This window comes from Hemitrygon akajei, chromosome 11 (assembly GCF_048418815.1).
Source record: "Hemitrygon akajei chromosome 11, sHemAka1.3, whole genome shotgun sequence".
In the NCBI taxonomy this organism is placed as follows: domain Eukaryota; kingdom Metazoa; phylum Chordata; class Chondrichthyes; order Myliobatiformes; family Dasyatidae; genus Hemitrygon; species Hemitrygon akajei.
In genome coordinates, this window is record NC_133134.1 from 171,269,034 (window position 1) to 171,290,788 (window position 21,755).

Consider the following 21,755-nt stretch of genomic DNA (forward strand, 5'->3'; position numbering starts at 1 on the left):
GTGTGGGGAGTCAGTGGAAGGTGTGGGGGAGTCAGTGGATGGTGTGGGGGAGTCAGTGGAAGGAGTGGGGAGTCAGTGGAAGGTGTGGGGAGTCAGTGGAAGGAGTGGGGAGTCAGTGGAAGGTGTGGGGAGTCAGTGGAAGGAGTGGGGAGTCAGTGGAAGGTGTGGGGGAGTCAGTGGAAGGTGTGGGGGAGTCAGTGGATGGTGTCGCGAGTCAGTGGAAGGTGTGGGGAGTCAGTGGAAAGTGTGGGGAGTCAGTGGAAGGTGTAGGGAGTCAGTGGAAGGTGTGGGGAGTCAGTGGAAGGTGTCGCGAGTCAGTGGAAGGTGTGGGGGAGTCAGTGGAAGGTGTGGGAAGTCAGTGGATGGTGTGGGGAGTCAGTGGAAGGTGTGGGGAGTCAGTGGATGGTGTGGGAAGTCAGTGGAAGGTGTGGGGAGTCAGTGGAAGGTGTGGGGAGTCAGTGGAAGGTGTGGGAAGTCAGTGGATGGTGTGGGGAGTCAGTGGAAGGTGTGGGAAGTCAGTGGATGGTGTGGGGAGTCAGTGGAAGGTGTGGGAAGTCAGTGGATGGTGTGGGGAGTCAGTGGAAGGTGTGGGGAGTCAGTGGAAGGTGTGGGAAGTCAGTGGAAGGTGTGGGGAGTCAGTGGAAGGTGTCGCGAGTCAGTGGAAGGTGTGGGGGAGTCAGTGGAAGGTGTGGGAAGTCAGTGGATGGTGTGGGGAGTCAGTGGATGGTGTGGGGAGTCAGTGGAAGGTGTGGGGAGTCAGTGGATGGTGTGGGGAGTCAGTGGAAGGTGTGGGGAGTCAGTGGAAGCTGTGGGGAGTCAGTGGATGGTGTGGGGAGTCAGTGGAAGGAGTGGGGAGTCAGTGGAAAGTGTGGGGAGTCAGTGGAAGCTGTGGGGAGTCAGTGGATGGTGTGGGGAGTCAGTGGATGGTGTCGCGAGTCAGTGGAAGGTGTGGGGAGTCAGTGGAAGGTGTGGGGAGTCAGTGGAAGTTGTGGGGAGTCAGTGGAAGGTGTGGGAAGTCAGTGGTAGGTGTGGGGAGTCAGTGGAAGTTGTGGGGAGTCAGTGGTAGGTGTGGGGAGTCAGTGGATGGTGTGGGGAAGTCAGTGGATGGTGTCGCGAGTCAGTGGATGGTGTGGGGAGTCAGTGGAAGGAGTGGGGAGTCAGTGGAAGGTGTGGGGAGTCAGTGGAAGGTGTGGGGGAGTCAGTGGAAGGTGTGGGGAGTCAGTGGTAGGTGTGGGGAGTCAGTGGATGGTGTGGGGGAGTCAGTGGAAGGTGTGGGGAGTCAGTGGATGGTGTGGGAAGTCAGTGGAAGGTGTGGGAAGTCAGTGGAAGGTGTGGGGGAGTCAGTGGAAGGTGTGGGGAGTCAGTGGAAGGTGTGGGGAGTCAGTGGTAGGTGTGGGGAGTCAGTGGAAGGTGTGGGGAGTCAGTGGAAGTTGTGGGAAGTCAGTGGTAGGTGTGGGGAGTCAGTGGAAGGTGTGGGGAGTCAGTGGAAGTTGTGGGAAGTCAGTGGTAGGTGTGGGGAGTCAGTGGAAGTTGTGGGGAGTCAGTGGATGGTGTGGGGAGTCAGTGGATGGTGTGGGGAAGTCAGTGGATGGTGTCGCGAGTCAGTGGATGGTGTGGGGAGTCAGTGGAAGTTGTGGGGAGTCAGTGGATGGTGTGGGGAGTCAGTGGAAGGTGTGGGAAGTCAGTGGAAGGTGGGGGAGTCAGTGGAAGGTGTGGGGAGTCAGTGGATGGTGTGGGGAGTCAGTGGAAGGTGTGGGGAGTCAGTGGAAGGTGTGGGGAGTCAGTGGAAGGAGTGGGGAGTCAGTGGAAAGTGTGGGGAGTCAGTGGAAGGTGTGGGGAGTCAGTGGAAGGTGTGGGAAGTCAGTGGAAGGTGTGGGGAATCAGTGGATGGTGTGGGGAGTCAGTGGAAGGAGTGGGGAGTCAGTGGAAGGAGTGGGGAGTCAGTGGAAAGTGTGGGGAGTCAGTGGAAGGTGTGGGGAGTCAGTGGAAGGTGGGGAGTCAGTGGATGGTGTGGGGAGTCAGTGGAAGGTGTGGGGAGTCAGTGGATGGTGTGGGGAGTCAGTGGATGGTGTGGGGGAGTCAGTGGAAGGTGTGGGGAGTCAGTGGAAGGTGTGGGGAGTCAGTGGATGGTGTGGGGGAGTCAGTGGAAGGTGTGGGGAGTCAGTGGATGGTGTGGGGAGTCAGTGGAAGGAGTGGGGAGTCAGTGGAAGGTGTGGGAAGTCAGTGGAAGGTGTGGGGAGTCAGTGGAAGGTGTGGGGAGTCAGTGGAAGGTGGGGAGTCAGTGGATGGTGTGGGGGAGTCAGTGGAAGGTGGGGAGTCAGTGGATGGTGTGGGGAGTCAGTGGAAGGTGTCGGGAGTCAGTGGAAGGTGTGGGGTAGTCAGTGGAAGGTGTCGGGAGTCAGTGGAAGGTGTGGGGTAGTCAGTGGAAGGAGTGGGGAGTCAGTGGAAGGTGTGGGGAGTCAGTGGATGGTGTGGGGAGTCAGTGGAAGGTGTCGGGAGTCAGTGGAAGGTGTTGCGAGTCAGTGGAAGGAGTGGGGAGTCAGTGGATGGTGTGGGGAGTCAGTGGAAGGTGTGGGGAGTCAGTGGATGGTGTGGGGAGTCAGTGGAAGGAGTGGGGAGTCAGTGGAAGGTGTGGGGAGTCGGTGGAAGGTGGGGGAGTCAGTGGAAGGTGTGGGGAGTCAGTGGAAGCTGTGGGGAGTCAGTGGATGGTGTGGGGAGTCAGTGGAAGGAGTGGGGAGTCAGTGGAAGGAGTGGGGAGTCAGTGGAAGGTGTGGGAAGTCAGTGGTAGGTGTGGGGAGTCAGTGGAAGGTGTGGGGAGTCAGTGGATGGTGTGGGGAGTCAGTGGAAGGTGTGGGAAGTCAGTGGATGGTGTGGGGAGTCAGTGGATGGTGTGGGGAAGTCAGTGGAAGGTGTCGCGAGTCAGTGGAAGGTGTGGGGAGTCAGTGGAAGGTGTGGGAAGTCAGTGGAAGGTGTGGGGAAGTCAGTGGAAGGTGTCGCGAGTCAGTGGAAGGTGTGGGGAGTCAGTGGAAGGAGTGGGGAGTCAGTGGATGGTGTGGGGAGTCAGTGGAAGGTGTGGGGAGTCAGTGGAAGGAGTGGGGAGTCAGTGGAAAGTGTGGGGAGTCAGTGGAAGCTGTGGGGAGTCAGTGGATGGTGTGGGGAGTCAGTGGAAGGTGTGGGGAGTCAGTGGAAGGTGTGGGGGAGTCAGTGGAAGGTGTGGGAGTCAGTGGATGGTTTTGGGAGTCAGTGGAAGGTGTGGGGGAGTCAGTGGATGGTGTGGGGAGTCAGTGGAAGGTGTCGCGAGTCAGTGGAAGGTGTGGGGAGTCAGTGGAAGGTGTCGCGAGTCAGTGGAAGGTGTGGGGAGTCAGTGGAAGGTGTGGGGGAGTCAGTGGATGGTGTGGGGAGTCAGTGGATGGTGTGGGGGAGTCAGTGGATGGTGTGGGGAGTCAGTGGAAGTTGTGGGGAGTCACTGGATGGTGTGGGGAGTCAGTGGAAGGTGTGGGGGAGTCAGTGGAAGGTGTGGGGAGTCAGTGGAAGGTGTGGGGGAGTCAGTGGATGGTGTGGGGAGTCAGTGGATGGTGTGGGGGAGTCAGTGGAAGGTGTGGGAGTCAGTGGATGGTTTTGGGAGTCAGTGGAAGGTGTGGGGAGTCAGTGGAAGGTGTGGGGGAGTCAGTGGAAGGTGTGGGGAGTCAGTGGAAGGTGTGGGAGTCAGTGGATGGTTTTGGGAGTCAGTGGAAGGTGTGGGGAGTCAGTGGAAGGTGTGGGGGAGTCAGTGGAAGGTGTGGGGAGTCAGTGGAAGGTGTGGGAAGTCAGTGGTAGGTGTGGGGAGTCAGTGGAAGTTGTGGGGAGTCACTGGATGGTGTGGGGAGTCAGTGGAAGGTGTCGCGAGTCAGTGGAAGGTGTGGGGAGTCAGTGGAAGGTGTGGGGGAGTCAGCGGAAGGTGTGGGGAGTCAGTGGAAGGTGTGGGGAGTCAGTGGATGGTGTGGGGAGTCAGTGGAAGGTGTGGGGAGTCAGTGGAAGGTGTCGCGAGTCAGTGGAAGGTGTGGGGGAGTCAGTGGAAGGTGTGGGAAGTCAGTGGTAGGTGTGGGGAGTCAGTGGAAGGTGTGGGGAAGTCAGTGGATGGTGTGGGGAGTCAGTGGATGGTGTGGGGAGTCAGTGGAAGGTGTGGGGAGTCAGTGGATGGTGTGGGGAGTCAGTGGATGGTGTGGGGAGTCAGTGGAAGGTGTGGGAAGTCAGTGGATGGTGTGGGGAGTCAGTGGAAGGTGTGGGGAAGTCAGTGGATGGTGTGGGGAGTCAGTGGATGGTGTGGGGAGTCAGTGGAAGGTGTGGGGAGTCAGTGGAAGGTGTGGGGAGTCAGTGGAAGGTGTGGGAAGTCAGTGGTAGGTGTGGGGAGTCAGTGGAAGGTGTGGGGGAGTCAGTGGATGGTGTGGGGGAGTCAGTGGAAGGAGTGGGGAGTCAGTGGAAGGTGTGGGGAGTCAGTGGAAGGAGTGGGGAGTCAGTGGAAGGTGTGGGGAGTCAGTGGAAGGAGTGGGGAGTCAGTGGAAGGTGTGGGGGAGTCAGTGGAAGGTGTGGGGGAGTCAGTGGATGGTGTCGCGAGTCAGTGGAAGGTGTGGGGAGTCAGTGGAAAGTGTGGGGAGTCAGTGGAAGGTGTAGGGAGTCAGTGGAAGGTGTGGGGAGTCAGTGGAAGGTGTTGGGAGTCAGTGGAAGGTGTGGGGGAGTCAGTGGAAGGTGTCGCGAGTCAGTGGAAGGTGTGGGGGAGTCAGTGGAAGGTGTGGGGGAGTCAGTGGAAGGTGTGGGGGAGTCAGTGGAAGGTGTGGGGAGTCAGTGGAAGGTGTCGCGAGTCAGTGGATGGTGTGGGGAGTCAGTGGAAGGTGTGGGGAGTCAGTGGAAGGTGTCGCGAGTCAGTGGAAGGTGTGGGGGAGTCAGTGGAAGGTGTGGGAAGTCAGTGGTAGGTGTGGGGAGTCAGTGGAAGGTGTGGGGAAGTCAGTGGATGGTGTGGGGAGTCAGTGGATGGTGTGGGGAGTCAGTGGAAGGTGTGGGGAGTCAGTGGATGGTGTGGGGAGTCAGTGGATGGTGTGGGGAGTCAGTGGAAGGTGTGGGAAGTCAGTGGATGGTGTGGGGAGTCAGTGGAAGGTGTGGGGAAGTCAGTGGATGGTGTGGGGAGTCAGTGGATGGTGTGGGGAGTCAGTGGAAGGTGTGGGGAGTCAGTGGAAGGTGTGGGGAGTCAGTGGAAGGTGTGGGGGAGTCAGTGGAAGGTGTGGGAAGTCAGTGGTAGGTGTGGGGAGTCAGTGGAAGGTGTGGGGGAGTCAGTGGATGGTGTGGGGGAGTCAGTGGAAGGAGTGGGGAGTCAGTGGAAGGTGTGGGGAGTCAGTGGAAGGAGTGGGGAGTCAGTGGAAGGTGTGGGGAGTCAGTGGAAGGAGTGGGGAGTCAGTGGAAGGTGTGGGGGAGTCAGTGGAAGGTGTGGGGGAGTCAGTGGATGGTGTCGCGAGTCAGTGGAAGGTGTGGGGAGTCAGTGGAAAGTGTGGGGAGTCAGTGGAAGGTGTAGGGAGTCAGTGGAAGGTGTGGGGAGTCAGTGGAAGGTGTTGGGAGTCAGTGGAAGGTGTGGGGGAGTCAGTGGAAGGTGTCGCGAGTCAGTGGAAGGTGTGGGGGAGTCAGTGGAAGGTGTGGGGAGTCAGTGGAAGGTGTCGCGAGTCAGTGGAAGGTGTGGGAAGTCAGTGGAAGGTGTGGGGAGTCAGTGGAAGATGTGGGGAAGTCAGTGGATGGTGTGGGGAGTCAGTGGAAGGTGTGGGAAGTCAGTGGAAGGTGTGGGGAGTCAGTGGAAGGTGTGGGGGAGTCAGTGGAAGGTGTGGGAAGTCAGTGGAAGGTGTGGGGAGTCAGTGGAAGGTGTCGCGAGTCAGTGGATGGTGTGGGGAGTCAGTGGAAGGTGTGGGGATTCAGTGGATGGTGTGGGGGAGTCAGTGGAAGGTGTGGGGAGTCAGTGGATGGTGTGGGGAGTCAGTGGATGGTGTGGGAAGTCAGTGGAAGGTGTGGGGAGTCAGTGGAAGGTGTGGGGAGTCAGTGGAAGGTGTCGCGAGTCAGTGGAAGGTGTGGGGGAGTCAGTGGAAGGTGTGGGAAGTCAGTGGATGGTGTGGGGAGTCAGTGGAAGGTGTGGGGAGTCAGTGGATGGTGTGGGAAGTCAGTGGAAGGTGTGGGGAGTCAGTGGAAGGTGTGGGAAGTCAGTGGATGGTGTGGGGAGTCAGTGGAAGGTGTGGGAAGTCAGTGGATGGTGTGGGGAGTCAGTGGAAGGTGTGGGAAGTCAGTGGAAGGTGTGGGGAGTCAGTGGAAGGTGTGGGAAGTCAGTGGAAGGTGTGGGGAGTCAGTGGAAGGTGTCGCGAGTCAGTGGAAGGTGTGGGGGAGTCAGTGGAAGGTGTGGGAAGTCAGTGGATGGTGTGGGGAGTCAGTGGAAGGTGTGGGGAGTCAGTGGATGGTGTGGGGAGTCAGTGGAAGGAGTGGGGAGTCAGTGGAAAGTGTGGGGAGTCAGTGGAAGCTGTGGGGAGTCAGTGGATGGTGTCGCGAGTCAGTGGAAGGTGTGGGGAGTCAGTGGAAGGTGTGGGGAGTCAGTGGATGGTGTCGCGAGTCAGTGGAAGGTGTGGGGAGTCAGTGGAAGGTGTGGGGAGTCAGTGGAAGTTGTGGGGAGTCAGTGGAAGGTGTGGGAAGTCAGTGGTAGGTGTGGGGAGTCAGTGGAAGTTGTGGGGAGTCAGTGGTAGGTGTGGGGAGTCAGTGGATGGTGTGGGGAAGTCAGTGGATGGTGTCGCGAGTCAGTGGATGGTGTGGAGAGTCAGTGGAAGGAGTGGAGAGTCAGTGGAAGGTGTGGGGAGTCAGTGGAAGGTGTGGGGGAGTCAGTGGAAGGTGTGGGGAGTCAGTGGTAGGTGTGGGGAGTCAGTGGATGGTGTGGGGGAGTCAGTGGAAGGTGTGGGGAGTCAGTGGATGGTGTGGGAAGTCAGTGGAAGGTGTGGGAAGTCAGTGGAAGGTGTGGGGGAGTCAGTGGAAGGTGTGGGGAGTCAGTGGAAGGTGTGGGGAGTCAGTGGTAGGTGTGGGGAGTCAGTGGAAGGTGTGGGGAGTCAGTGGAAGTTGTGGGAAGTCAGTGGTAGGTGTGGGGAGTCAGTGGAAGGTGTGGGGAGTCAGTGGAAGTTGTGGGAAGTCAGTGGTAGGTGTGGGGAGTCAGTGGAAGTTGTGGGGAGTCAGTGGTAGGTGTGGGGAGTCAGTGGATGGTGTGGGGAAGTCAGTGGATGGTGTCGCGAGTCAGTGGATGGTGTGGGGAGTCAGTGGAAGGAGTGGGGAGTCAGTGGAAGGTGTGGGGAGTCAGTGGAAGTTGTGGGGAGTCAGTGGATGGTGTGGGGAGTCAGTGGAAGGTGTGGGGAGTCAGTGGAAGGTGTGGGAAGTCAGTGGAAGGTGTGGGGGAGTCAGTGGAAGGTGTGGGGAGTCAGTGGAAGGTGTCGCGAGTCAGTGGAAGGTGTGGGAAGTCAGTGGAAGGTGGGGGAGTCAGTGGAAGGTGTGGGGAGTCAGTGGATGGTGTGGGGAGTCAGTGGAAGGTGTGGGGAGTCAGTGGAAGGTGTGGGGAGTCAGTGGAAGGAGTGGGGAGTCAGTGGAAGGTGGGGGAGTCAGTGGAAGGTGTGGGGAGTCAGTGGATGGTGTGGGAAGTCAGTGGAAGGTGTGGGGAGTCAGTGGATGGTGTGGGAAGTCAGTGGAAGGTGTGGGGAGTCAGTGGATGGTGTGGGAAGTCAGTGGAAGGTGTGGGGAGTCAGTGGAAGGTGGGGGAGTCAGTGGATGGTGTGGGAAGTCAGTGGAAGGTGTGGGGAGTCAGTGGAAGGTGTGGGGGAGTCAGTGGAAGGTGTGGGGAGTCAGTGGAAGGTGTCGCGAGTCAGTGGAAGGTGTGGGAAGTCAGTGGAAGGTGGGGGAGTCAGTGGAAGGTGTGGGGAGTCAGTGGATGGTGTGGGGAGTCAGTGGAAGGTGTGGGGAGTCAGTGGATGGTGTGGGGAGTCAGTGGAAGGAGTGGGGAGTCAGTGGAAAGTGTGGGGAGTCAGTGGAAGGTGTGGGGAGTCAGTGGAAGGTGTGGGAAGTCAGTGGAAGGTGTGGGGAATCAGTGGATGGTGTGGGGAGTCAGTGGAAGGAGTGGGGAGTCAGTGGAAGGAGTGGGGAGTCAGTGGAAAGTGTGGGGAGTCAGTGGAAGGTGTGGGGAGTCAGTGGAAGGTGGGGAGTCAGTGGATGGTGTGGGGAGTCAGTGGAAGGTGTGGGGAGTCAGTGGATGGTGTGGGGAGTCAGTGGATGGTGTGGGGGAGTCAGTGGAAGGTGTGGGGAGTCAGTGGAAGGTGTGGGGAGTCAGTGGATGGTGTGGGGGAGTCAGTGGAAGGTGTGGGGAGTCAGTGGATGGTGTGGGGAGTCAGTGGAAGGAGTGGGGAGTCAGTGGAAGGTGTGGGAAGTCAGTGGAAGGTGTGGGGAGTCAGTGGAAGGTGTGGGGAGTCAGTGGAAGGTGGGGAGTCAGTGGATGGTGTGGGGGAGTCAGTGGAAGGTGGGGAGTCAGTGGATGGTGTGGGGAGTCAGTGGAAGGTGTCGGGAGTCAGTGGAAGGTGTGGGGTAGTCAGTGGAAGGTGTCGGGAGTCAGTGGAAGGTGTGGGGTAGTCAGTGGAAGGAGTGGGGAGTCAGTGGAAGGTGTGGGGAGTCAGTGGATGGTGTGGGGAGTCAGTGGAAGGTGTCGGGAGTCAGTGGAAGGTGTTGCGAGTCAGTGGAAGGAGTGGGGAGTCAGTGGAAGGTGTGGGGAGTCAGTGGATGGTGTGGGGAGTCAGTGGAAGGAGTGGGGAGTCAGTGGAAGGTGTGGGGAGTCGGTGGAAGGTGGGGGAGTCAGTGGAAGGTGTGGGGAGTCAGTGGAAGCTGTGGGGAGTCAGTGGATGGTGTGGGGAGTCAGTGGAAGGAGTGGGGAGTCAGTGGAAGGAGTGGGGAGTCAGTGGAAGGTGTGGGAAGTCAGTGGTAGGTGTGGGGAGTCAGTGGAAGGTGTGGGGAGTCAGTGGATGGTGTGGAGAGTCAGTGGAAGGTGTGGGAAGTCAGTGGAAGGTGGGGGAGTCAGTGGAAGGTGTGGGGAGTCAGTGGAAGGTGTGGGGAGTCAGTGGAAGGTGTGGGAAGTCAGTGGATGGTGTGGGGAGTCAGTGGATGGTGTGGGGAAGTCAGTGGAAGGTGTCGCGAGTCAGTGGAAGGTGTGGGGAGTCAGTGGAAGGTGTGGGAAGTCAGTGGAAGGTGTGGGGAAGTCAGTGGAAGGTGTCGCGAGTCAGTGGAAGGTGTGGGGAGTCAGTGGAAGGAGTGGGGAGTCAGTGGATGGTGTGGGGAGTCAGTGGAAGGTGTGGGGAGTCAGTGGAAGGAGTGGGGAGTCAGTGGAAAGTGTGGGGAGTCAGTGGAAGCTGTGGGGAGTCAGTGGATGGTGTGGGGAGTCAGTGGAAGGTGTGGGGAGTCAGTGGATGGTGTGGGGAGTCAGTGGAAGGTGTGGGGGAGTCAGTGGAAGGTGTGGGAGTCAGTGGATGGTTTTGGGAGTCAGTGGAAGGTGTGGGGAGTCAGTGGAAGGTGTGGGGGAGTCAGTGGAAGGTGTGGGGAGTCAGTGGAAGGTGTGGGAGTCAGTGGAAGGTGTGGGGAGTCAGTGGAAGGTGTGGGAAGTCAGTGGTAGGTGTGGGGAGTCAGTGGAAGTTGTGGGGAGTCACTGGATGGTGTGGGGAGTCAGTGGAAGGTGTGGGGGAGTCAGTGGAAGGTGTGGGGAGTCAGTGGAAGGTGTGGGGGAGTCAGTGGATGGTGTGGGGAGTCAGTGGATGGTGTGGGGGAGTCAGTGGATGGTGTGGGGAGTCAGTGGAAGTTGTGGGGAGTCACTGGATGGTGTGGGGAGTCAGTGGAAGGTGTGGGGGAGTCCGTGGAAGGTGTGGGGAGTCAGTGGAAGGTGTGGGGGAGTCAGTGGATGGTGTGGGGGAGTCAGTGGAAGGTGTGGGAGTCAGTGGATGGTTTTGGGAGTCAGTGGAAGGTGTGGGGAGTCAGTGGAAGGTGTGGGGGAGTCAGTGGAAGGTGTGGGGAGTCAGTGGAAGGTGTGGGAGTCAGTGGATGGTTTTGGGAGTCAGTGGAAGGTGTGGGGAGTCAGTGGAAGGTGTGGGGGAGTCAGTGGAAGGTGTGGGGAGTCAGTGGAAGGTGTGGGAAGTCAGTGGTAGGTGTGGGGAGTCAGTGGAAGTTGTGGGGAGTCACTGGATGGTGTGGGGAGTCAGTGGAAGGTGTCGCGAGTCAGTGGAAGGTGTGGGGAGTCAGTGGAAGGTGTGGGGGAGTCAGTGGAAGGTGTGGGGAGTCAGTGGAAGGTGTGGGGAGTCAGTGGATGGTGTGGGGAGTCAGTGGAAGGTGTGGGGAGTCAGTGGAAGGTGTCGCGAGTCAGTGGAAGGTGTGGGGGAGTCAGTGGAAGGTGTGGGAAGTCAGTGGTAGGTGTGGGGAGTCAGTGGAAGGTGTGGGGAGTCAGTGGAAGGTGTGGGGGAGTCAGTGGAAGGTGTGGGAAGTCAGTGGTAGGTGTGGGGAGTCAGTGGAAGGTGTGGGGGAGTCAGTGGATGGTGTGGGGGAGTCAGTGGAAGGAGTGGGGAGTCAGTGGAAGGTGTGGGGAGTCAGTGGAAGGAGTGGGGAGTCAGTGGAAGGTGTGGGGAGTCAGTGGAAGGAGTGGGGAGTCAGTGGAAGGTGTGGGGGAGTCAGTGGAAGGTGTTCGGGGAGTCAGTGGATGGTGTCGCGAGTCAGTGGAAGGTGTGGGGAGTCAGTGGAAAGTGTGGGGAGTCAGTGGAAGGTGTTGGGAGTCAGTGGAAGGTGTGGGGAGTCAGTGGAAGGTGTGGGGAGTCAGTGGAAGGTGTGGGGGAGTCAGTGGAAGGTGTGGGGAGTCAGTGGAAGGTGTTGGGAGTCAGTGGAAGGTGTGGGGGAGTCAGTGGAAGGTGTCGCGAGTCAGTGGAAGGTGTGGGGGAGTCAGTGGAAGGTGTGGGGGAGTCAGTGGAAGGTGTGGGGAGTCAGTGGAAGGTGTGGGGGAGTCAGTGGAAGGTGTGGGGAGTCAGTGGAAGGTGTCGCGAGTCAGTGGAAGGTGTGGGGGAGTCAGTGGAAGGTGTGGGAAGTCAGTGGTAGGTGTGGGGAGTCAGTGGAAGGTGTGGGGGAGTCAGTGGATGGTGTGGGGAAGTCAGTGGATGGTGTCGCGAGTCAGTGGAAGGTGTGGGGGAGTCAGTGGAAGGTGTGGGGAAGTCAGTGGATGGTGTGGGGAGTCAGTGGAAGGTGTGGGGAGTCAGTGAAAGGTGTGGGGAAGTCAGTGGATGGTGTGGGGAGTCAGTGGAAGGTGTGGGGAGTCAGTGAAAGGTGTGGGGAAGTCAGTGGATGGTGTGGGGAGTCAGTGGAAGGTGTGGGGAGTCAGTGAAAGGTGTTCTAAAGGACCAGGTATATAAGTATTTGCATAGAAATGGACTGATTAAGGATAATCAGCATGGCTTCATGTAAGGTAGGCCACGTGTAACCAATCTTACAGAGTTTTTAAAGAAAGTTACCAGGAAAGTGGATGAAGATAAAGGAATGGATGTTGTCTACATGGACTTTAGCAAGGCAGTTGACAAGGTCCTACATAGGAGGCTGGTCAAGAAGATTCAGATGCTCAGCATTCAGGGCGAGGTAGTAAATTAGATTAGACATTGGCTTTGTGGAAGAAGTGAGAGAGTGGTGGCCTCTCTGACTGGAGGCCTGTGACTGACGGAGTGCTGCAGGGATTGGTGCTGGGTCCTTTGTTGTTTGTCATCTATATCAATGATCTGGATGATAATGTGGTAAACTGGATCAGCAAATTTGCAGATGACAGCAAGATTGGGGCTGAAGCCCACCATGGCTTGCAGAGGGATCTGCATCAGCTGGAAAAATGGCAGATGGAATATAAAGCAGACAAGTGCAAGGTTTTGCACTTCGGTAGGACCAACCAGGGTAGATGTTACACTGTGAGCAGTAGGGCACTGAGGAGTGGTAGGACAAAGGGACCTGGGAATACAGGTCCATCATTCATTGAAAGTGACGTCACAGGTAGATAGGGTAATAAAGAGCTTTTGACAAATTGGCCTTCATAAATCAACGTATTGAGTACAAGAAATGGGATGTTAAGTTGAAGTTGTATAAGACGTTGGTGAGGCCTAATGTGGAGTATTGTGTATAGTTTTGGTCACCTACCTACAGGGAAGATGTAAACAAGGTTGAAAGAATACAGATAAAATTTACCAGGATGTTGCCATTTCTGGAGGAGTAAGGAAAAATTAAATCAGTTAAGAAAGTATTCTTTAGAACAAAGAAAATTGAGATGAGATTTGATAGAGAAATACAAAAGTATAAGGGGTATAGATAAGGTAAATGCAAGCAGGCTTTTACTACCAAGGTTGGGTGGGACTACAACCAGAGGTCATGGGTTAAGGGTGAAAGGTGAGAAGTTTAAGGGGAACATGAGGGAAATCTTCACTCAGAGGGTGGTGAGAGTGTGGAATGAGCTGCCAGCATGTGGTGCATGCGAACTTGATTTCAACGTTTAAGAGAAGTTTGGATAAGTACATGGTAGTACTGGTATGAAACGGAATGGCCCTGGTGGGGATCGACGGGAGTAGGCAGTTTAAATGTTTCAGCATGGACTATAGGGGCCAAAGGTCCTGTTTCTGTGCTGTACTTCTTTATGACTCTAAGTGTCAGTACTGTTATACTGTTTACTTTTCAACTTGTATTTTAACTGCACCTTATTATTTATTAATTTATTTATGGTAGTGTTACCTTACTTTTGTGTGTGTTTTAAGTGCACTTTGGCCAGAGGAACATTGTTTCATTTGGTGGCATACATGTGTACGGTTGAATGACAATAAGCTGAGCTTGAGGCTGTCTCACTCCAGGGCAAGTGGCCCCACGTAATGAGTTCACTTCACGGCTCCAGTGACAACACTCGTGAAGGAACTATGACCATACCCAGAATAAATGAATGACATACCAAGGTCCCCCAGTAAGTGCCAGAACAAGAGTTGGGCCTATCCAGGGAGCCAGGCAGCCGCTGACTTCGCTCTAAAGACCCAGCAAGGAACTCTGCAAGGGTTTACTCAGTCAAACAGGAGGGCTGTGACTTGAGGTGGAGAGACCAGGACTCAGCATAAATTGGAATGGTTAGGGATATAATCGGGAATTATTTAAAAGGTTTTTATTTGATATGTGTCTGCCAGGACCAGGATTGCTCTGCCTGTTTACCATCGACAGGACACGGGAGTGAGACACTATGTGCCGGACGGTTATCGACAACAACGGAAGGCAGGAGTTAGTTGTACCTTGGCAAGGACTTCAGCTTCCTCTTCATGCGCTGAGCTGGAGGGCGAGGGAGTGGCTGACTTACTTCCCGGGGGTGAGGGTGAGCCATGTGTGTGGACGCTGCGACCCATGTTCAGGCCGACGTGAGCACTGAATTGTGAATGGCTGATGGCAGGCATGTGACTGGGCGGCAGAATTCCTGACCGACTGACCATGGGGCGTTGGGCTTCGGAATCGTACGGAGGAGCTTCGGGGTGACCCACTCCATGCATCTGCTGAAGAAAGATGGGGTTTAAACACCTTATTAGTTGCCGGAGCCAGGACCTCAGTAACGAGGTGTGCAGTGGTGGCTGTCGCAGTGTTGGATGAGGATGTACAATGATTATGCTTCTAGTAGTTTAGCTTTCCTATGCTTGTCTATAATTTTTATATAATCACCTATATATCGCCCATTTTGTTCAGTGAATTTTCTAGGAATTATAGAATAGCTGATTCTGAAAGCTTCTCAGTTTTCTGCCACGGTGTCACTCCACTAGGATCTGTCTGTTCCATAGATTAATTGTTATCACTGTGATATTGATATCTCTATGAGACGACCACAACTTTTTCTTTGTTTGTTCTTTATTAACACTTTATAAAATGGGTGCAACCACCAGGTTTTCTGCCTGTCCCATTCTTGACTTCCAAAGAACTTCAGCATCAATATGAGGCTGAGTGATAAACTGAAGTTTCCTTAATGAGAAACCTTGCCTGACAAATCGTTGGAATTCTTTGAGGACAAACATGCAGGAGAGACAAAGGAAGGTCACTGGAAGCTGTTTACTTGGATTTTCAGAAGGCCTTTGACAAGGTACTGCACATGAACTGCTTAACAAGAGCCCATGGTATTACAGGAAAGATACTAGCATGGATAGAAGATTGGCTGACTGGCAGGAGGCAAAGAGTGGGGATAAAGGGGGACTTTTCTGGTTGGCAGCTGGTGGCTAGTGATGTTCTACAGGGTTGGTGTTGGGACCAACATGTTATACATCGATGATTTGGATGATGGTACTGTATTACCTGTGTGGCCTAGTATGCAGATGATACAAATACAGTGATGTTGAGGAGACAGGGAGTCTGTAGAACAACATAGACAGATCGGGAGAATAGGCAAATAAACAGCAGATGGAATATAGTGTAGGGAGGTGTACGGTCATGCACTTTGGTAGAAGGAATAAAGGTATTTTCTAAGTGGGGAGACAACTCATAAATCAGAGCTGCAAAGTTTGGACTTGGGGGCCCTTGTGCAGACTTAAAGGTTAACTTGCAGGTGGAGTCGGGGTGAGAAAGGCAAATGCAATGTTAGCATTCACTTTGAGAGGACTAGAATATAACAGCAGGGATGTGATGCTGATGCTTTATAAGGCACTGGTCAGACTGCACTTGGAGTATTGTGAGCAGAGAGAAAAACATGAGCTGGCTCTGGAGAGAGTCCAGAGGAGGTTCAGGAAAATGATTCTGCGAACGAAATGGTTAAAATATGAGGAGCATTTAATGGCTCTGGGCCTGCACTTGCTGGAGTTTGGGGGGGGGGGGGGAAGGTGATCTCATTGAAACCTCTCGAACATGGAAAACCCTAGATTGAGTGGACATGGTGACGATGTTTCCTACAGGGGGGAGTCTAGGATCAGAGGGCACAACCTTGGTATAGAAGGACGTCCATTTAGAACGGAGATGAGAGGGAATTTCCTTAGCCAGAGGGTGATGAATCTGTGGAATTCATTGTCACAGGCAGCTTTGGAGGTCAAGTCACTGAGCATAGTTAACGTGGAGGTAGGTAGGTTCTTGATTAATAAAGGCTGCAAAGGTTACAGAGAAAAGCCAGAAGAATGATGGAATGGCAGAACAGACTTGATGGGCTGAATGGCCTAATTCTTCTATTTCTTAAGGTCTTAATTCCAGTCACCATTTTGGAAATGTTGTGACTGTAAATTGTGCCCTTTCACATTTTCCTTCAGCCTGGGCCCTGGATGCCCCCCGAGGTGATCACAGCATCACACAGGAATCCACAAGCCATCTGATCAAAGCTTCGAACAATAAGTATTAGTCCACATCAGTCACCAGTCTGATTAATGTGTCACTCTGAATCCTGCTTTTGGAGCTTATGAGTCTGGTGGGAACAGAAACACAAGAGAGTCTGCAGATACTGGAAATCCAGAACAATACATCGAAACACAGAAAACCTACAGCACAATACAGGTCCTTCGACCCACAAGGTTGTGCGAAACACGTCCCTACCTTAGAAATTACTAGGCTTACCTATAGCCCTCTATTTTACCAAGCTCCATGTACCTATCTAAAAGCCTCTTAAAAGACCCTATCGTATCCGCCTCCACCACCGTTGCCGGCAGCCCATTCCACACACTCACCACTCTCTGAGTAGAAAACTTAACCCTAACATCTACCACCCCACCAGCCTCCAGGTCCAACATATAATTCTCCGTAACTTCCGCCACCTCCAACGGGATCCCACTACCAAGCACATCTTTCCCTCCTCCCCTCTTTCTGCTTTCCGCAGGGATCGCTCCCTACGCGAATCCCTTGTCCACTCATCCCCCCCATCCCTTCCCACCGATCTCCCTCCTGGCATTTATCCTTGTAAGCGGAACAAGTGCTATACCTGCCCTTACACTTCCTCCCTCACCACCATTCAAGGCCCCAGACAGTCCTTCCAGGTGAGGCGACACTTCACCTGTGAGTCGGCTGGTGTGGTATACTGCGTCCGGTGCTCCCGGTGTGGCCTTTTATATATTGGTGAGACCCGACGCAGACTGGGAGACCGTTTCGCTGAACACCTACGCTCTGTCCGCCAGAGAAGGCAGGATCTCCCAGTGGCCACACATTTTAATTCCACGTCCCATTCCCATTCTGATATGTCTATCCATGGCCTCCTCTACTGTCAAGATGAATCCACACTCAGGTTGGAGGAACAACACCTTATATACCGGCTGGGTAGCCTCCAACCTGATGGCATGAACATTGACTTCTCTAACTTCCATTAATGCCCCTCCTCCCCTTCTTACCCCATCCCTGATTTATTTAGTTATTTGTTTTTTTTCTCTCTCTCTGCCCATCACCCTGCCTGTTCTCCATCTCCCTCTGGTGCTCCTCCCCTCCCCCTTTCTTTCTCCCGAGGCCTCCCATCCCATGATCCTTTCCCTTCTCCAGCTCTGTATCACTTTCGCCAATCACCTTTCCAGCTCTTAGCTTCATCCCACCCCCTCTGGTCTTCTCCTATCATTTCGCATTTCCCCCTCCCCCCACTACTTTCAAATCTCTTACTATCTTTCCTTTCGGTTAGTCCTGACGAAGGGTCTCGGCCCGAAACGTTAACAGTGCTTCTCCCTATAGATGCTGCCTGGCCTGCTGTGTTCCACCAGCATTTTGTGTGTGTTTGAATTTCCAGCATCTGCAGCTTTCTTCGTGTTTGCCCTGACATCTCCTCTGTACCTACTCCCCAGCACCTTAAACCTGTGTCCTCTTGTGACAGCCATTTCAGCCCTGGGAAAAAACCTCTGACTATCCACACGATCAATACCTCTCATCATCTTCTACACCTCTATCAGGTCACCTTTCATCCTCTGTCACTCCAAGGAGAAAAGGCTGAGTTCACTCAACCTATTCTCATAAGGCATGCTCCCCAATCCAGACAACATCCTTATAAATCTCCTCTGCACCCTTTCTATGGCTTCCACATCCTTCCTGTACTGAGGCGACCAGAACTGAGCACAGTACTCCAAGTGGGGTCTGACCAGCGTCCTATATAGCTGCAACATTACCTCTTGGTTTCTAAACTCAATTCTACGATTGATGAAGGCCAATACACCGTACATCTTCTTAACCACAGAGCCAACCTGCGCAGCTGCTTTGAGTGTCCTATGGACTCAGATCCCAAGATCCCTCTGATCCTGCACACTGCCAAGAGTCTTACCATTAATACTATATTCTGCCATCATATTTGACACACAAAAGGCTGCAGGAACTCTGCAGTTCAGGCAACATCTATGGAGGGGAATAAACAGCTGACCCTTGGCCCCTCCAAAGATGCTGCCTGACTTGCTGAGCTCCCCCAGCGTTCTGCGCGTGGGACTGGTGTGGCTACAGCTGACAGAATGCCACTCAGAAGGGCTTTATGGGGATGGTGGCTCTGCAGGTGAGCCCACCTCTAGCTCTCCGCAGCCGCACTGGCAGAGCCTTCTTCATCCACTCCTGACTCTGGGGAGTGGGTGGAAGAGACCAGTTCAGAGTTGGCTCTGCTGTGTGGGATCAGGCACAAAGTACCTCAGTAAATCAGTGGGTTTAATATAACCCTGTGGTCACTTTTACTGAAACCTGCCCACACAGGGATATATGACAATGGACACTGTTTTGCACTAATTCTCATTTGCCAGCCAGTTGCATCATTCCTCTCCCCTGTGCCATCCTCCTCTCCACCAGTCCAGGTTCTACAATTTGTCCACTGTTCAGGTAACTAACTCAATCCCACCTTACCCCTGCAGACCCAGCCTGAGTAACAACTATCAGCACACTCCACTACCCAGCACAATGATGCCTCACATTCCAGTCTGCTGAAACGTTCCATTATTTGATCTTCCGTTCCATCGAGTAAGAAATGGCAGGATTAGCGTACACCAGCCCATGAGAAGGGTGTGCACACACTCCACACCTGGTTTTAGAACATTACAGCACAGTACAGGCCTTTTGGCTCATGATGATGTGCCAACCTTTTGACCTACTCTAAGATCTATCTGACCCTGCCTTCCTACATAGCCCTGTATTTTTCTATCATCCACACATCTATCTGAAAGATTCTTATATGTCCTTAATGTATCTACCTCTACCACCAGCCCCGGCAGTGTGTTACAAACACCCACTACTATCTGTGTAAAGAACATCCTCCATACACCTTCCTCCAATCATCTTAAAATTCTGCCCCCTCACATTAGCCATTTCCAGCCTGGGAAGAAGTCACTGACTGTCCTCATGATCTATGTCTCTTATCATCTTGTACACCTCCATCAACTCATCTCCTCCTCCCTCACTCCTGTTATGATCCCAGCCCCCTCCTTCCTGAGAACCGCAAGATCGCTATTAATTCAGGTCTTGGACCCAGGAAAAGAGAGAGAGACAACGCAACGGATTTGACCATTATTTCTTGGAGACACCTTTGTGGATTGCGATTCTATGCTACGTGCCAGCGATCAGGGCTGCGTGCACACCCTCGGGCAATGTGTGGTGGGGATTGTATCACCCCACCTTGATTGACATCTACAACTCTGCAAGTCAGGATAAAAAGGGGACTGCAGGAGGCAGTACCCTGAGCGACGCACCAGAAGGAGACACCATCGCTCATCGCTCCCGTGATAATGGGAAGCTATTCGGGAGCCACGTGTGGTTCGGTTCCCCTAGCCTGGGGAACGAGTGGCTGATAACCCCGAAAAGGACTTCGAACTGACAACGGGGAACCCACGTTCCCGATTCAACGATTTGAGTCCAAAAGGCTGGCAAGTTTATTTTCTCACCAAAAATCCCTCTCTCTCCAACACGTGAAACCCAGCGGTCCCCAAAAGGCTAAACGCCTGCATGAACTCCAGAGACTTTGATATTTCCATCGGACAATATTTTTACCCCTAGACAAACGATAGAGCTACTTCTTAATGTTGATTATTACTATACCCGCAGTTTAGATTGAGTATTGATGACGTATATTATCTGAATGTTTGTATTAACCTTACTTTTGTGCCCCTTTATAAATAAAAACGTTTAAAAATAGTACCATCAGACTTCAGCGGACCTCAATCTTTGCTGGTAAGTGACCCAGTTATGGGGTTCATAACACTCCAAAGAGAGAAGTCCTAGTTCGCTCAGACTATCCTCATAAGACATGCTCTCTAACCAGGCACTATTCTAGTAACTCTCATGCACCTGCTCTAAAAGCCTTCACATGCTTGGAACTGGGGGAGGGAGGGAGGGAGGGAGAGAGAGAGGGAGGGAGGGAGAGAGAGAGAGAGAGAGAGATGGAATCCCAGAGGACCACAGCAATCCACTGAGCCAATGATGTGCTCAAAATCAAGGTATTATTGTTTCAGGCATACATACATACATACATACATACATACATACATACATACATACATACATACATACATATATACATACATACATACGCAGGATCTAAATACACAAACTGACTGGCTGACTAAAGCTTTTGGATGAAGTCTAGCTACAGAGAGTGGTGGGTGCATGGAACACCCTGCCAGGGATGGTAGGAGGGGCAGATATATTAGGGGAAAGTGAAAAAGACTCTTAGATAGGCACAGTGGAGAGTACACTCTTAGACAGGCACAGTGGAGAGTACACTCTTAGATAGGCTCTGTTAGATTGATCTTGGAGTACATTAAAGAGTCAGAACAATATTGTGGGCTGAAGGGTCTGCACTGTTCTATGTTCTACAGAAGATCGGGGTTCCCAGTGGACGAAGGTGATGGGTTCATCCCCAGAAAGGGCACTGGTCAAGTAAACTGGATACACTCTCCCCACTGCCACCCCCGATCCTCTCATTCTACCTTACTGCCTGGCAGGGAGCCAGAGATCACTTAGCTGCTGCCTCTGGCTGTGTGTGGCATAACAATGGGACACACACAATATCCTCCTTTCAAAACAGCCTGAGAAGATGCACATCAGCCTAAGCGCAGTACTGACCAGCCGCCATCAGATGGCAATGTTGGCACACAGACTCGACCGTCACCCATCACCAAAGAGACCAGAGTTGGAATCCATCATCTGGTCAATGTCAGTCTCAGGAGGTAACATCAAAATAGCAAGAGTTTCCATTTGATTTTTACCTTGTCAGCAATCACCAGGCACAGATCTGTAGACTGTGTGGCACACGTAAGGAATAGAGCAGGTCAGGCTGCATCTATGGTATAAACAGTTGGCATTTTGGGCTTCAGGGTCTGTAGCCTGTGTCATAAACAGGTACAGATGATTGGAGAACATTTAGAAGGTTGATAGGTTATAATCATGAAGGACAAAACTGGCTGGGTCACTTTCTCCATTGAAGGAAGGAATGATCTTTACAATTGAAGTGGTAAACGTAGGGAAGGTGATACTTCATTTGTGGAATCAGTTTTGGACATGTTTCACCCACAGAGCCAAGGAAGGAAACACATATGTACTGTTTGTGTACACTGGTCCAGAGTAATGTTGTTTCGTTTGGCGGCATACATGTGCATGATTAAATGACAACAGACTTGAACGTGAGTTTCTTCTTACAGATAATCTTTTATAAATTCCTGCTGCAGATCCAGGGAGGGACCATAACACACAGTGATCAACTTGCTGACGGACTCCAATGATTAGATTTGCATCACACACTGAGGACAAATATAATTACAAACAGTGTTTGGGAGGCTGGCAGGTATCAGGCCCAGGAGAGGTTCTGCTGAATCTTCACTTTGCCTCCCTCCACGGATGCTGCTTGGTTTGCTGAATGTTTCTGACTTTATTTCAGAATTCCAGCATCCAGAGTCCCGTATCCCTGGATTCTGAGTTTCTCCTGGAAAGGCTGGGGTGCTGGAAGTGGAGTTCTCCAACTTTTCACTTCGACACTGGTGGCTGAGCCTTCAGGACTGAGTCCTGGAACTTCTAGTCGAATGCTTTCCCTTCTCTGCTCTTCCACAGTGACCTTGACATACCCTTAGTTTTCTAACAGCACCTACCGTAGATTCCGGATTATAAGCCGCTACTTTTTTCCCACATTTTGAACAGCTTTGAACTCTGCGGCCTTTAATCCGAAGCGGCTAATACATGGTTTTTTTTCATGCCGCCTCGTAAACATTTTGCCTCGTAACAGTAGACCAATAAAATTGATGAGTAGTTCACAGAGGTCCAATGAAATTGTACGATAAATCAAGCGCACTTTCACAATTAAATTATTGTAAATCAGTCATTTGTACTCACCCTCATCAACATGGAAAATACTCGAAGAAAAGCAAGACCCGAGCGCGTCAGACCCGATTAGACCCGATCGCGTTACGCAAGCGCGTCAGACCCGATTAGACCCGATCGCGTTACGCAAGCGCGTCAGACCCGATTAGACCCGAGCGAAAACGCTGCTTTTAAGTTAAAGGCTCGCAGTATATATATTTTTACCAGTCGCTAGGAGATATTGGAATGTTGTTCGTGCTGTTCAGTAAAAAAGTATATGCAACGTAATTTGTGTTACCGATACGTATGTATATTTAAAAGTAGCGGTGCGGCCTAAAATCCGGTGCGGCCTTTACAATTAAAAAATTGATTTTATTTCTAAAATTAGAGCCAGCGGCTTTTAATCAGGTGCGCTCTGTAGTCCGGAATCTACGGTACATCTTTAAAATTCCTCTATTTAAAGA

General features: G+C 53.0%; 1 protein-coding gene across 4 annotated transcripts in view; it reads right to left on the reverse strand.

The window, feature by feature from the left end:
- Nucleotides 1-21,755, reverse strand: part of tox2 (TOX high mobility group box family member 2) — a 230,520-nt gene that overhangs the window by 38,305 nt on the left and 170,460 nt on the right. For 2 of the 4 annotated variants that reach the window (XM_073062260.1, XM_073062258.1), the window contains exon 4: nt 13,344-13,598. The exons of 1 other annotated variant lie outside the window; for it this stretch is intronic. In XM_073062260.1, the coding sequence (XP_072918361.1) occupies nt 13,344-13,598 (255 nt within the window). The remainder of the gene's footprint in view (nt 1-13,343; nt 13,599-21,755) is intronic. One more of the 4 variants, XM_073062259.1, reaches the window with a different exon arrangement.